This window comes from Gobio gobio (assembly GCF_949357685.1).
Source record: "Gobio gobio genome assembly, chromosome: 22".
NCBI classification, from domain to species: Eukaryota; Metazoa; Chordata; class Actinopteri; order Cypriniformes; family Gobionidae; genus Gobio; species Gobio gobio.
This window is the reverse complement of record NC_137118.1, coordinates 45,980,855-45,997,878: the sequence shown is the minus strand read 5'-3', so window position 1 is coordinate 45,997,878 and position 17,024 is coordinate 45,980,855. Positions and strand designations below refer to the sequence as shown.

The 17,024-nt window shown below is 39.8% G+C and overlaps 1 protein-coding gene across 1 annotated transcript in view; it reads left to right on the top strand.

The window, feature by feature from the left end:
- Positions 1–17,024, top strand: part of sgsm1b (small G protein signaling modulator 1b) — a gene marked incomplete at its 3' end in the record, with an annotated part of 67,866 nt that overhangs the window by 4,868 nt on the left and 45,974 nt on the right. Inside the window, exons 3-6 of the mRNA XM_079804041.1 lie at positions 3,099–3,174; positions 12,102–12,264; positions 14,121–14,273; positions 14,614–14,681. Of these exons, the coding sequence (XP_079660167.1) occupies positions 3,099–3,174; positions 12,102–12,264; positions 14,121–14,273; positions 14,614–14,681 (460 nt within the window). The remainder of the gene's footprint in view (positions 1–3,098; positions 3,175–12,101; positions 12,265–14,120; positions 14,274–14,613; positions 14,682–17,024) is intronic.

The following is a 17,024-nucleotide window of genomic DNA, read 5'->3' as shown; positions in this document are numbered from 1 at the left end:
TAATACAATGAACATTTGAGAATCAACATCACCCTTTATTCAAATGTAATTTAAAGATTTTGTAAGCATATTGCGTAATTGTGTGTTAATGCAGTGAAACATGCCAAATTGTGCTATTTTCATGATTTATCACAATTTTTTTTATTTATGAGCTTCTGTTTATTAAACCAATATCCTTCATTGTTTTAACTCAAATTTTTAATTTCAATGAACTAAAAATTTTAAGGCAAGCTAAAAACTAAGTTTAAGTTTTTTTTTACATTGTATTTAGAGACCACTGTATGTGTGTGTGTAAGGAAAGCTTTTCAATTTTTCCTACCAAAATATACCACTGTTTTCCTCGACTTAGAGCCGGGGTAGGCAAGTTCAGCTTTCCTGCAGGGTTTGGCTCCAACCCTGAAAGACATCTATAGAAGCTCTTATTGAGAATTAACAGAGGTTTAGATGTTGATGTTTAATTGGTCGCCATTATGGAGATCAGTGTTTCCGTTAGTTGGCCAGTTTGACTCTTGGCTTTTATGTGAGTTTGTGGTTTTTGTTACAGTGTTAACAAGACACAAAAACTGTCATGAAATAAAATGTTTGACTAAACTCATCACTGACTAAAAATATTAATAAATAATATTCACCAGCAATACTTTCTTTCCACAGAGATCAGACATTCTGAATTCTGATTTTTAAATACACACACAGATATCAAGAATCAGCATATGAATCTCAACAATGGCGACATACTTGATGCTGCAATGCATGCTGGGAGTAATGCGTTTTATAGACTTGGTCGGCGTCGTGTCATAGCTGGGGGCGGAGTCAGCGTGGGGGAAAACAGTCCATTCCCCCACAATGGAAATGCATGGGGTTAACCCAGTTTAGCCGGTGTAGAATCACTTTTGCCGCTCGACAGAGCAAGATATATAGAAAAACTGAGCCATATTGGGTCAGATTGTCCATACAGTATCTGTGCCTGATAAACGACCCAATGTAATCAATGGCTAGAGTGTCATTTTCTCATCAAAATACTCCGGGCTGCTCCGCCGACCCCCATATAGGTATGACATGCCAACTTCATAACTCACCCAGTCTTTCCATGAAGACGTTCATTTAGTGTTCCTCAATTTAATGGATTAAAAGTATGAATTACATTCATTTAACCAGTGTTGGGGGTAACGCATTACAAGTAACTTGAGTTGCGTAATCAGATTACTTTTTGAAGTAACTAGTAAAGTAACGCATTACTTTTAAAATGTACAACAAAGTATCTAAGTTATTTTTTCACATTTATTTGACTGACAGCTTCTAGACCAAATGTTAGCATTTATTCATCTCACTTGTACAAAAAGGATTCTGTACTCCACAAAATGAATAAAATCAGTCAAATGCAAAATCAGAATACTATGCAAACCTTCAATAATTAAATGTTAAATGAAACAAATAGTTGTATGCATTTAAATCTACCTTTATTGACCAATGTATTGCTGCTAGCCTTCAATGATTCAGTTAAACCATGAGCAAAAATTACTATATTTTTTGTTTTTATTGGTAAAACTTTTTTCTCCTGCGTCCTATTCTTCCATTATCCAAAATGGCAGCACAGATGAAATGTTTGTTTGAGCTGCGCCCTCTACTGTACATGTGTGATATTGAATTTTTACCTCAGCCTGAGGCTTATTATTTAAATTTTGGTATAAAGAGGTCTTCACATTTGCACAAAAATAGAACTTTTTTGTTGTAAAAACAAAACAAAAAAACAAGCCCAGTCCAGGTGAGAAAAAGTAAGGAAAAAGTAACGTGATGCATTACTTTTCTTAAAAAGTAACTAAGTAACTCGATTAGTTACTTTTTAAGGGAGTAACGCAATATTGTAATGCATAACTTTTCAAAGTAACTTTCCCCAACACTGCATTTAACGTTTTAAAATGATCATAAAACGTGTCTTGTGCTATGAAATTTATATTTGGAGTTGACATGTCAGTGTCACAATATTATTATAATTACTGACAATAGCGACGTTTTTTTATTGACTTTTTTAATAGCATCTGTCTTCATCAAAAGACTGTGTGATTTTTGAAGTACAGTAGCTATTATATCGTGTAATATTTGTGGGAGCAGCTGCATTTAGACGAGAAAATGTACAAGTGTCGTATAATGTGACTATCGGCTTGAGCCCAACCCTTCCCATCATGAAATAAAGAAGACTTTTGAATGTTTTGTACATTAATAACCTCACGCATAATGTGGCTGTGATCGCACATCGTGAAAAACTTCTTTGACGAGTCCTGTATGTGACAAGTATGACTTTATTGGCGTTTTGTTCAACAAACGTTTGCCATTGCAATGAAGGAAATCTCTTGTTTTAATCTTTACAATAATACCAGCATCAGGTAGTGCAGATGTTTCATTGTGATGGACGTATTGCCGGCTACAACGATTATTTAGCACTATATAAAACTTCAGATCTGGGTTTTTTAACTTGCTAGAGGTGCAGAACGCCACATGGCAACTTTTCGGGACTGCACCAAGCAAAAATAAAAAAAAAGAGTAAAGATAAAGCGTCAAACAAGGTCTACGTGCATTCATTCTAATGGCTTGTTTTCCCCCACGGCATATGGCGGATATGACATTTTGTGGGCGTTCCCAGTAATGCCGACCAAGTCTATACTGTTGTGGCTTAGTAGGGTTGGAGCTAAACTCTGCAGGACATCAGCTCTCTAAGCCCGAACTTGCCTTCATGCTTACCCAATATATTATTATTTTTTAAATCATACCCTGATCCCCCCTTATATTGAAATCCTAGAATCGCCGCTGTTGTAGAGCTCAAAAATCATTCTTCTCTGATATGATTGAGCCTGTGATGATTGTTCACCCTATGAGTGCACCATATGAATATCATCTCTCCCTTCTGTTCCTCGCCACATATGTCCATCTGCACACGCTACAGTCATTATGATGGAGAAACAACCTATGAGTAAGAGAGTGTGTTTTATCCACCGCGCTTTCACGACTCATTCATGAACCTCATGCTCCCGTTACCCATGATCCTCAGTGGCTGAACATCATTGATGCCTGTGAGATTCTCAGATGTTGGTTTGGACTTTCAGGTCAAGCAGATCATGGAGGAGGCCGTGACACGCAAGTTTGTGCATGAAGACAGCAGTCACATATTTTCCTTCTGCGGTAAGATGCCAAACATTATAAATATTGAATATCAAAGTTATAAATATCAAAATGGGAGCATGTGTATTAGGGCTGGGTATTGACACAAATTTCACGATTCGATATCGATTATTGTGGATATATATCAGATACAGTACATGGCAAAATTTCTTGAGGAAAACAAATCTGAACTAATGCTGTAAACTATGGGAGTCAGTTGGTGCATTAATATAATATTGCAGGTTAAAATGATACAAACATAAATTACACTCAATTATGTTTTTTATAATAATAAAGTTATAATACTAATTTAACAATTACATAATCATATTTCTACTCCAATTCGTTTTTTGAAATATAAACATTTAAATGGTCATTAAAAAATGGATGGATTTATTCAAACGTGCATTAATATTGAAGAACATTAAAAATTATAATGAATATGTGATATGGTGCATATATTTATCAAAACGCTCCTCTCTGGAGTTCATTTTTCTAGCTGACAAATGAGTTTATGGACACTGGATGTGGTTTTTAAAAATTCCCAGAATTTTGAATTTTCCAAAAAACCTACATTTGCGAACTTGTCCTAGACGGTTTGTCCATTTGCACGAAAATTGAACAGACCATCCTCAGGCGATGGTAACAAAAAGTTATGGAAATCAAGTTGATTCGTCGAACCGTTTTCGATAAACGCGCGGACAAATTTTACATAGCGGTTGCGAAAATACACATAAGGCTATATCTCCGCAACATTTAATCATATTCAAACCAAACTTGGTACATGTCAGCGCCACCTGCTGGTCCGGAGATACGAAAAATTGCTATTTTTTAACCATTTGTCCAAAAATCAAAGATTTGGGACATAATGCCGAGTCAACTGATATCCAATTTTACCATATCCGCCATTTTGGCTGTCGACCATTTTGAATTATGTGCTAAAATACTGTATTTTATGAACGCATGGACGGATTGTTATGAAACTCTGTGTGGGTTATCAGCTCGATGCCCTGAAGTAGCCTGAGAAGTTTCAAAACAGCACCACCTAGTGGATTTTTTTCCCCAAATGCTTATAACTTTGGGTGAGATTGACTTATTTTCATGGGAGAAACTTTTTTTGTCTCCCGAATCCTTGCCAAGTCCGACGATACCAGACTTGCCAGGTTTCGGCGTATGGTTTGTGCAGCGTTGTAATTTAGCGCTTAAAAAACCTGGCCGATATCTTCGAAACCGCTAGTCCGATCGAGACGAAACCAGTGTCAGAAGTTCAGAAACATAGGTCGATAATGAAATGTTGATGCCCAAATGTCAAAATATTGATGGTAAGGGGGAGTAAAATCCAATCAAAGTCAGGTGTTTGTCATTTTTTACGTGTTTTTTCATATAAATGTCTATAACTCCAAAACGAAATTAGATATTTTCAACAAAATTGACACACACATGTATGAGCTCACTCCGAGGACACATACAAAAATGGTGGGATTGTGCCTCTTCGTGGTGCTATAATAGAACAAAACATGAAATTCCCATAGACTTCAATGCATTTTTCAGCCTTTTTGCCTGAAATCATCTTAAAATGAGTTTAATTGCTCGTTGCTGCAGTTGATCTGACACTGCCAGCCATTTTGACCTGAGGCTTTTTGATTTCGTAATAAAATGGACGTAATTTGAAATCTGAGACATTGTTTCATATCAAAAACACAAAGATTATTGGGATTTATTGGATGGGAGGAGCTACAATGCTCCATCTGAAAACAGGATGACTAATCGATTCTTGGGATTTAAGAATCGATATTGATTAAAATCGATATTTTTTACCCAGCCCTAATGTGTGGATTGTGCATGTGCCTACAAGTCGCTATCTATATTAAACTCTTACTTAATGTAAAGTGTATCAATTTAAACCGATTTAAAGAGGATCTGTTCTGCTTTTTTACATGATGAATGTCTTTATAGTGTGTGATGTTGCTGTTCTTCTCTTTATCTGTGTTTCTGAACCCCCTGAAACGCCTCCATTGTAGTCTGGAGTTTTCTTCCAGGAACGAACACGTCACAATATTCCTCATTTAAATAATTAATGCGCAGAATAAAGGGGCGGGGCCTGTTGAGTTAGTTAGGCCCTGTTCCAAATGGCACCCTAAACTTGGGCCTTAGTAGTGTGTTGAAACTGGCAGTTATGGTAAGGGGCGGGACATTTCCCAAACACGCCGGAAGCTCTTGACCAATCAGAGCACAGTGTGCTTTTCAGAAGGAGGGGCTTCATAGATACAGGAACTAAACAGGGGTGCGTTTCCCGAAAGCATCGTTATGGTCGCAAGTTCCGTCATTATAGTTCAACGTGTCGGTGTTTCCCGAAACCATTGTTCCAACGAACATTCGCAAACAACATCGCAAAGTTGCGTGGTTGGAACGCCAGCTCTCGACCTGTGGTTAGAAGCATAGCTTCTTGCTGGCTTCTTAATAAACCCTTATCTTGAGCAAAATATGCAAGCGGACATTCAGTACAATCTATATCTTTTATTTAGAAAAACATACAAATGTCATTTACATCTTTTAGTTTGTCACGAGATTTAAAGCACAGTTTTTAAAGAGTGCGCATGTGTGTACGTGCTCTAGTACGTAAGGACGAGCCAATGATTGAATCTGGAAATAAAGCAAAATAAGTGAGGAAGAAGATCCTCAGATTCAACCTTAAAGGGATAGTTCACCCAAGAATGAAAATTAGCCCATCATTTACTCACTCTCAAGTCATCCTAGGTGTGTATGACATTCTTCTTTCAGACGAATAAAATCTGAGTTATATTACAAATGTTCAGGCTAATGCAAGCATTATAATGGCAGTAATAGTTGCTCTGTTTTTGAAGTCCATAAAAAGTGCATCTGTCCGTCATATAACTGCTCCACGCGGCTCTGGGGTGTTAATAAAGGCCTTCTGAAGCGAATCGACACGTTTGTGTAAGAAAAATATCCATATTTAAAACTTTATCAAGTAAACTTTCGGCCGACCGCCTTCCGTGGAAAAGTGTTGAAAGTTGAAAGTGAAACTCAAGATGCGTTCGTGACGTTTTTCGGATCAGAATAAAAGGGGGAGGAGACTATTTTTATTTGCTTTCCATTTATTACATGAAAACTTTTGGTGTTAAATAACCTATATGGTTTATAGGTTAACAAGGAACTTTTGGTGTTAACAAAAATAAAATAAATATATAACCATCTGAATAAATCAAATTTGACTAAAAACAACCTGAGACGGGAAAATGGGCCTGAGCTGCTTCTTTTTTTTTTGAGAGAGAGATTATGATGTCAACATTCTCAGGGAGAGAGTTAGACCTCTCACACTTGTCAGCATTGCAATTCTCTTTGTAGGCCTATACACTATTTTATAGATATCATGTTTAAAAGCACTACACTTAAACAACGTTTTATTGAATTCATTACTTTGTATTTAGCCTAATACCTACTTTAGATGTATATATTACGTTGCTCATGCAAATTGCAAAACAGACAATAGACTATGTTAAAATAACAAACATTTTAAATTAACTTACGCTTTTCTTTCGTTTTTAAATCGTTTTACAAGAAATCCTGCAGGTCATAAAGAACTATGTTTTTCCACCTCCAAGAAAGGACAGGTGCTATCCATTATTTCTCCTTGTTTACTTAAAGGCCGTTTTTCTTGCTTTGCTCGAGGCAAAAAGCCATGTGATGACTTTGAAACCGAGTGGACTTTACATTATATGCATCTGTGGTGGAATTACTAGATTTTCAAGTTCTTCTACTCCTCCGCTAGCCACTGTTGACTGATTAACATGCCCTGTTCACGTGAACACAGGTGTTTCTCTGAAACTCAGCATCGAGATTAAAGGAACGAGATCACTTAAAAAGCAATATCAGCAGAAAAACTGTCTTTTAGTCTGCGATCGCTAAACAATTAAGATTAATCCACAAGTTTAAAAAAATGCCCAATAAATCCGCGGGTCACGTGCGTGCCGAATCGTGGGTCGTGATCCGTACGGATCACGGATCAACTGCGATCCGTTACACTCCTACTGCCATTATAAAGCTTGGATTAGCCTGGACTTTTGTAATATAACTCAAATTTTATTTGTCTGAAAGAAGAATGTAATACACACCTCGGATGACTTGGGGGTGAGTAAACTATGGGCTAATTTTCATTTTTGGGTGAACTATCCCTTTAATCGGATTCATTAAAAGAAGGTATTACTCCACCAACTGCGTGACATCATTAAAGGTCCCATGGCATGGATTGTTTTTATCATTTTATAATGTTTCCTGAGGTGTACTTAAATTGTAAGTATGGTTTTTACATCAAAAAATGTCATAATTTAGAAATAAAAGGCATTTTTTCTATTCTGATATTACCCCTCTGGCTGAATGCTCTGTTTCAAGGGGCGTGTCTACTGTGAGACTTAAGTGAAAACGCCCACTGCTGTGATTGGCTGACATCTTTGCATTTGAAATGAGTGTTAGATTATGTGGGAGAGGGGGCGTGGTTTAGCGAGGCACTGTCTGACTCTGCAATTTTTTGCAAATTTTTTTCCCAGGATGGTAGGGGAAGGTACCGCCTTTTTCGTCTATGATTGGCTAGAAGGGCTCTCCTCCGATTGGTTATTTGATTTGGCCGTGAAACGTCATCTCACGTTCATGGCAGGCCAGGCTGTCGTGTGCGTGCCGTCAGATTTATATTCCAAGTTCACATGGTGTATCTAGTTGAGGCAAACACTATGGGTAAATCGACTGTACAGTAACTTTAAAGCCACACAGAAATGTGGTGGTTAAGGGCCACTGTGTCATGCTAATGTACTGATTCGTCCCATCTTCTATAGAAACAATCTCTTTCCAAAACAAATAACATTTGTTAGCCATTTCAAGGTAAGGATTACACAATATTAGTGCATCAACATTAACTGTATGTTAAACATTACTGGGTGGGTCCTCAGAATTTTTTTACTGGAGTAGATGCCAATTACATTAAGTACAAATATACCGCTTTACTTGGTAAACGTATAGGTCGGAAAGACAAAATTACGTAAATCGCCATATCATTGAGAGCGACAGTAGTGTAGGGGTAAGACGCACGGCATCTTGATTTGACACAAATCGACCCGCGGTTCGAGTCCGGCTTTCGCCGAAATCAATCTTCTCCGTTTTCCCATCACATATCAAATCGGAAAGGCATTTATTTTCAATACAAATTAAGAAAATATTAGAAAAGTGGAAATAAAGCGTCTAATATGTGTTTAATAATAAGTGTTTATCGATTAGGGGTAGGTAAACAGACATGTGCTGAATGTTAGAGACGATAAAAGTGAGTGGGTCCAATATCATTGATCGTAAAAAGTGGGTGAGTCTTGTACCGCACCCACATACAATGGTTCCGACGCCCATGTGTGTGTGTGTAGCCATGAAAGTTAAGTGTCGCTGGTGTCATATTTGTGCAAAGGAGAACTTGGAGAACATACCGGATCATCTTGAGGTTAGGATTAGGTATAAATCAACGGACAGGGAGGACAGCTCCAGTAATAAATGGTTTTGGCGCAGGTATTGAGAGGTTAGGGTTAGGGTTAGGAAACAGCTAAGACTAATCTAAACAGGCTATGAAATTGTGAACTTGAAATATTAATCTGAAGACACGCACATATGTTGTAATATGAAACATGATGACGCCCACTGGGGGAGGAGCCGCTAGAAGAATTTAGAGTACCGTTTCCTTGGTAACGCAAAATCCGATTTGAAATTGGGTTACACAGGATGAATCTTGAGTTTGTAAGCTTTCAAATTATATATTGTTTGTCAACATTAGATCAGGATAAATATAGGATATAATTGTTTTAAACATGCAGTGGCAAATGGGCCCACCGGTGGGCCAGTGACAGTTAACTAGTTAAGTTTAGAAACAAAAGTGCCTATTTAGGGGAGTGTGTCATTGTACTGTTTTCTTGCTGTGTTTTTCATTACGAATAATAGGCTAATGAACCCAAAATTCAAGCAACACGCCCCGAATTGGCGCTAATTCTAAACCTAAAGTAAATGCGGATGGCCGCTCTGTCAGATCTGTGTTGGGTTTTGCTCAATATGATAATAAGTGGCAGAACAGGGAATTTGCTGCAGTTGAATATCTAAAGATCTGAATATCATGTGGAGGATGCAATATAATTTAATAATTATAGTATGACTGCGTGGTGAACCTTACTCATATTTAAACAACCATCGCTTTGTGTTGTTGGTCAGATAAAATGACAGAGAAATGAAAAACGGACATTAGATCATTTTTCAGTGCACCAAAACGCCAAATAAGCACAAAATGTTTTTTTTTTGTTTTGTTTTGCGGTACATATATCCTTACAAGTACGATTTTGGCTGTATTATTTGTGTCCCCTTCAAAAATTGCTCTTGGGAAATTTCATGTTTATCGTCCCCCCCCCAACTCTTCGATGAAATTTACGCCCCTGGGCATCAAGACGACCAGCGGCGGGACTGACCGTATTAAACGATTTCGAAAGAAAGTCTGAGTGAACTTGAATGATTAGCTACACATCAGATATCACTGATCACAGATCAGGCATTAATGAACACTGCTACTCACTGTTTGTGGCGGTGCTGTCAAATCCAAATGGTAAAAGCCTGTGCTGACATTGCGAGTAAAATAAACGGAATCCATTTTCTCCGACTTCTCTGGGCGGGCAAAGCAGAGGAAGGGGAGGTAACCTTTCCTGGTATGACGACATACAGGGAAGATTCCAGATCGGCTCGTCTGAGCTCTCATTTCCTCAAAGGAGCAGGACAGCCAGGACTCGGTTTACACCTGTCAACATTTCTAGCCAGTTGTGGACCATATACAGGCTAGGGGAACTCATATTAATGTTAAAAAACCTCATAAAATGAACATTTCATGCCATGGGACCTTTAACCAACGTGGTTGAACGACAAATTTGCGACGGTACGGTTTCGGGAAACAGTCGTCAATAGCTAGTTGATTTCTTCAACGATGCAACAACGAGTAACGCCATTGTACGGGAAACACACCCCAAGCGTTACTGCCAGATTGGGAAGAGAGGAGATGGATTGAGAACATGAGGAAATAATCAACATTCAAGCAGAAAAAACGTGCTCTACACTTAAAAAAAAAAAAAAAAAGGTTCTATATGGCACCAAAAATGTTACTTGGCTCGTAATCATATAGGGCAGGGCTCGACATTAAGCATGTTCAAATCTGTCATCCACTTGTCCGAGTAAAAAATTTGCTTGTCCGGAAAAAATTATAATATTTTTTTGTGTGTGTTGACATATGCATATTTGTGATATTTTTACCTTTTATAAAGGGCATTTTTCCCCTAATCTTGTTAAATATAGGCTATGATTCAGATTTCATTTTATATTCTTAAATTGGATCAATAAATTAAATAAGAAGACGACACTGGCTGGTACCAGTCAAATTAAATCATTTACACTGAAAAATTACAACTGCATTAAATAATGTTATGAGATTATTTTAAATATTTTTGAATTTACAAAATAAGAAATGTAGGAAAGATGAAACTAAAGCACCAGTAGGTGGCGCTGTGACCGTCTGAATGAGTGAGTCATTGAGTCGATTCGTTCAAACACTGATTCATTCAAGAATGAGGCATTCGTTTACGCATAGTTCATTGAATCTTTGATTCTATCGATTCATGCTAAACGTTGAATCATTCACCAACACACACTGATGCTGTGAGATGCGGTTCTGCTGTGATATTGTTTGGAACTATTTTCGCTGCTGAAATAGAACAAAAACAGTCAATATGCATCTAAAATGTAAGTGACTTAATGTTAATAATTGTTTATGGAACTGTCATATGAAATCAGTGTCATTTTCAGTCGTGATGTTATTCAGGAAAACAGCACTCTTGGTAATGTGACGTTGCAACTGTATCATGTTATAAATATAAATAAACTCCACATTTATACGGCAGTGTGTTAACTGAGTTTCTCTGTGTGAGCGGCGCACATTTGTTGTGAGAGGCTGCGCGAGCGTCAACAGTGCAACGTTAGTTACCGGCAGGTCATTATACATTATTATCATTCACTGTCAATCGCCACTTACAGTAATGAATGCAGAATCATTCTTGCATTTGGTTGATTCCCTAGTTATTTTTTTGTTAATGACGTTTTATCAGGCTACTTGTCCGTCGGGCAAGTGAAATTCTCTTTCACTTGCCCCTTCAAAAAATCCACTTGTCCCGGACAAGCGTTAATGTTAATGTAAAAACCTTTTTTAGTGCTATATCGCACCAATTTTGGTGCTTCAGCGGTTCTTCAGAGGTGCTATAAAGCACCTTAGTCAAAGAACTGGTGAAAAACCTCTGAAGAACCGCTGAAGCACCAAAATTGGTGCGATATAGCACTAAAAAAGGTTCCCCTACACTCTAAAAAAAAAAGTCTCGTAATCATAGGGGAACCTTTTTTAGTGCTATATAGCACCAATTTTGGTGCTTCAGTGGTTCTTCAGAGGTACTATATAGCACCTTAGTCAAAGAACCAGTGAAGAACCTCTGAAGAACCGCTGAAGAACCGCTGAAGAACCACTGAAGCACCAAAATTGGTGCTATATAGCACTAAAAAAGGTTCCCCTATGATTACGAGCCAAGAACCATTTTTGGTGCCATATAGAACCTTTTTTTTAGAGTGTAGAAGGAAAAGGGCATTTTCCTTTTAAACGCAGATTTTCGTGTCAGTGTTAGTGTGTCGGTATGGTGAGTGGGCTGGTGAAAGGACACAGTTACTCAGGTTATCATTAGTCTGACTGATGGCTCACATCATATCCGCTTGCTCCAGTGAGCTGTCACCACCACCTCCACCAAACAATCTGTTCCTGATGCCTGCGTCCTGTAATCGAGCATACTGTGAGTCTGAGAGAATAAGGCTGTGTTTGATGGTTTCTGCAGGCGTGGTGGAAGCGTGTGTCCTTCATGGGCTGAAGAGACGGGCCGCCGGCTTCCTGCGCAGTAACAAACTGGCGGCTCTTTTCATGAAGGTGGGGAAGATGTTTCCTCCAGCTGAGGAACTGTGCAGGAAGGTCCAGGAGCTGGAGCAAATCATCGAGAACAAGTGAGAAACAAAACAAGCGCTGGACCAATTCTAGCATTTTCTTTGTCTGCTCCTTTCCCTTAGTAAGATGGTTTTTGAAGGGTTAGTTCACCCAAAAATGAAAATTCTGTCATTAATTACTCACCCTCATGTCGTTGGACACCCGTCAGACCTCCGTTCATCTTCAGACACAAATGAAGATATTTTAGTGTAAAGCTGATGCTGAGAAAGGCTTCAGATTGGCCTCCATTGGCATTCAGTACATTTACACTCACAAGACCCATAAAAGGCACTAAAAACGTCGTTACCAAGTCCATCTCACCACAGTGGCTCTACAATAATTTTACGATGCGACGACAATAGTTTTTGTGCGCAAAAAAAAAATCAAAATAACACCTTTATCCAACTTGTTACTGCCTTCCGTGTGTGCCTCCACGACGCATGCGCGAGAATATGACGCAGATCCGGCGTTCGGACACATGATCCAGAAGCGATTTGTTTACAATCAGAGGAAGACGCGCGTGTCTCAGCTGTTGGATTCTACATTGATCGTGCTTTAGGTCTCGGTGTAGTTCTCAAAATGGGGTTAAAGTGAGCATTTCATGGATTCCCGAACGCTGGCGCCACGTCAAATTCTCGCGCATGTGTCGTGGAGACACACACAGAAGACAAGAACAAGTTGGATAAAGGTGTTATTTTGATTTTTTTTTGCACACAAAAACTATTGTCGTTGCATCGTAAAATTATTGTAGAGCCGCTGTGGTGAGATGGACTTTGTAACGACGTTTTTAGTGCCTTTTATGGGTCTTGTGAGTGTAAATGTACTGAATGCCAATGGAGGCCTATCTGAAGCCTTTCTCAGCATCAGCTTTACACTAAAATATCTTCATTTGTGTCTGAGTATGAACGGAGGTCTGACGGGTGTCCAACGACATGAGGGTGAGTAATTAATGACAGAATTTTCATTTTTGGGTGAACTAACCCTTTAAATGAAAAAATATTATTATTATTATAAAGGTATTATTATAATATAAAGGTTATACTTTTTATTTTATTATATTAATTTAATTGTATTCAATTATATTCATATTGTATTATTTTTATTTTTATTTATTAATATTCATTATTATATTGTTGTTGTTTTGGTCAAATTCTCACGTTTCTTTTCTTCAGAAAGGTGCTCTATAATTAAACCATAATATTAATAATACAAAAAATATGTTTGATAAATAATATTAACAATTATTCTTATTATTTCTAAAGACAATAATAATTCGAATTTAGATTCAATTATTATAATTTTAATGTGATTCTCATTTTAATCAATTATATTTATAATTAAAAAAATATTTTATAATATATTAATAAAAATGTGTATATAGCATTATTTTAATTTCATTAATTGTAATTAATTATATTTGTATTATTAATTATAATTAATATTGCTAATAATACTAATAATATTATTTTATAAGTTAAATTAAATTATATTATAATTTCAATAAATTATATTTATAATATATTATTCTTTTTATTCAATGAATTTCATTAATATTGCTAGTAATATAACATTTTATAAATTATATCATTTATAGTTATAAATATATTTAATTAAAATATATTCATAGATTTTTTATTTATTTTCATTTTATGAATTGTAATTAATTATATTTATATTTTATTAGTAGTAGTAATAATTATAACTAATATTGCTAATTATATTACTTATCATTTTAAATATTTAATTATAATATATTCATTTTTTAAAATTATTTTCCTTTTTTGTAATAAAAGCTGGTTTGTTAATGATTATTGTGCTCTGTTGAATCGTGTGAATATAGTTGATTTTCATTCAGTGTTATTTTACTTTTGTCAAGACAACACCCGGGTCAGATGGGTCAAGAGAGCGTCCGGAAGCAGCCCAGGCCGCCCAACCTGTCCCCTCTGGCCATCAAACACCTCTGGATCCGCACAGCGCTCACAGAGAAGATGCTGGACAAAATCCTCCATTACATGGTGGAGAACAGCAGGTGAGGACCAGAACACTGGACGCTGCTTACTGTTTAAAAAACGCTTCAAGGGCGATGTTACACGTTAAATCGACAAGTGTCATTCAATTATCACCTCGATGAATATGGTAATTTTGCGTATGTAATCCAATTTTGTGTACATGTTTGGGCCTCTGATCAAATAATGAGATGCAAAGAAAGTGTGTAAGATTAGGGTTCTAGTTACTCTGGCAGTTCAGTTCTTACACTGTACATGTGCATTGCATTGTGGGATCATCCGAGCAGAACATAGGCACAGTGTGTAAACTGCAGTAGTATGTAATTCTGAAATTGAATGCGATTACTTTTGTTTGTATTTCAGCAAGTTTTATGAAAGAGAAGCTCTTCTGAGAGATCCAGTCGACGGCCCAATCCTCGCATCTCTGCTCGGTATCAGCTTTCAGATTTTTTAAATATGCTCTAGAGTTTGTTAATGTTAGTTAATGCATTATGTTAGCAAATTAGAGTTTATTGTAAAGTGTTACTGAAATTATATATAAATGATCAGGCATAACATTACCTCTGAAGGTGTGCTGTGGTATCTGGCACCAAGATGTTAGCAGCAGATCCTTTAAGTCCTGTAAGTTGTGAGGCGGGGCCTCCATGGATCTGAATTGTTTGTTCAGCACATCCCACAGATGCTCGATTGTATTGAGATCTGGGGAATTTGGACTCAAACTCGTTGTTGTGCTCCTCAAACCATTCCTGAAGCATTTGTGCTTTGTGGCGGCGCATTATCTGCTGAAAGAGCCACAGCCACAGGGAAAACCGTCTCCATGAAAGGCTGGACATGGGCTCAACAATGCTGAGGTAGGTGAGACGGGTCAAAGTCACATCCACATGATGGAGGACCCAAGGTTTCCCTGTATAACATTGCCCAAAGCATCACTGCCTCCGCCACGCCTTCTTCCCATAATGCACCTGGTGCCATGTGTTCCCCAGGTAAGCCACACACACACACACACCTGGCCATCCACTGATGTAGAAGAACACGTGATCATCCGACCAGGCCACCTTCTTCCATTGCTCCGAGGTCCAGTTCTGATGCTCACGGGCCACTGTTGGTGCTTTGGGCGGGGTCAGGGGTCAACATGGGCACTGGTCAGCGGCTGTGCCGCCCCATACTCAACAAACTGAGCTGCTCTGTGTATTCTGACACCTTTCTATCAGAACCAGCATTAACTTCTGGAGCAGTTTGAGCTCCAGTAGCTCGTCTGTTTGATCGACCCACACAGGCATCAATGAGCCTCGGCCGCCCATGACCCTGTGGCCGGTTCTCCACTGGTCCTTCATGACCCTGTGGCCGGTTCTCCACTGGTCCTCCATGACCCTGTGGCCGGTTCTCCACTGGTCCTCCATGACCCTGTGGCCGGTTCTCCACTGGTCCTCCATGACCCTGTGGCCGGTTCTCCACTGGTCCTCCATGACCCTGTGGCCGGTTCTCCACTGGTCCTTCATGACCCTGTGGCCGGTTCTCCACTGGTCCTCCATGACCCTGTGGCCGGTTCTCCACTGGTCCTCCATGACCCTGTGGCCGGTTCTCCACTGGTCCTTCATGACCCTGTGGCCGGTTCTCCACTGGTCCTCCATGACCCTGTGGCCGGTTCTCCACTGGTCCTTCATGACCCTGTGGCCGGTTCTCCACTGTTCCTCCATGACCCTGTGGCCGGTTCTCCACTGGTCCTCCATGACCCTGTGGCCGGTTCTCTACTGGTCCTCCATGACCCTGTGGCCGGTTCTCCACTGGTCCTCCATGACCCTGTGGCCGGTTCTCCACTGGTCCTCCATGACCCTGTGGCCGGTTCTCCACTGGTCCTTCATGACCCTGTGGCCGGTTCTCCACTGTTCCTCCATGACCCTGTGGCCGGTTCTCCACTGGTCCTCCATGACCCTGTGGCCGGTTCTCCACTGGTCCTCCATGACCCTGTGGCCGGTTCTCCACTGGTCCTCCATGACCCTGTGGCCGGTTCTCCACTGTTCCTCCATGACCCTGTGGCCGGTTCTCCACTGGTCCTCCATGACCCTGTGGCCGGTTCTCCACTGGTCCTCCATGACCCTGTGGCCGGTTCTCCACTGTTCCTTCATGACCCTGTGGCCGGTTCTCCACTGTTCCTTCATGACCCTGTGGCCGGTTCTCCACTGTTCCTTCATGACCCTGTGGCCGGTTCTCCACTGGTCCTCCATGACCCTGTGGCCGGTTCTCCACTGGTCCTTCATGACCCTGTGGCCGGTTCTCCACTGTTCCTTCATGACCCTGTGGCCGGTTCTCCACTGGTCCTTCATGACCCTGTGGCCGGTTCTCCACTGTTCCTTCATGACCCTGTGGCCGGTTCTCCACTGTTCCTTCATGACCCTGTGGCCGGTTCTCCACTGTTCCTTCATGACCCTGTGGCCGGTTCTCCACTGGTCCTCCATGACCCTGTGGCCGGTTCTCCACTGGTCCTTCATGACCCTGTGGCCGGTTCTCCACTGTTCCTTCATGACCCTGTGGCCGGTTCTCCACTGTTCCTTCATGACCCTGTGGCCGGTTCTCCACTGGTCCTTCATGACCCTGTGGCCGGTTCTCCACTGGTCCTTCATGACCCTGTGGCCGGTTCTCCACTGGTCCTCCATGACCCTGTGGCCGGTTCTCCACTGGTCCTCCATGACCCTGTGGCCGGTTCTCCACTGGTCCTCCATGACCCTGTGGCCGGTTCTCCACTGGTCCTCCATGACCCTGTGGCCGGTTCTCCA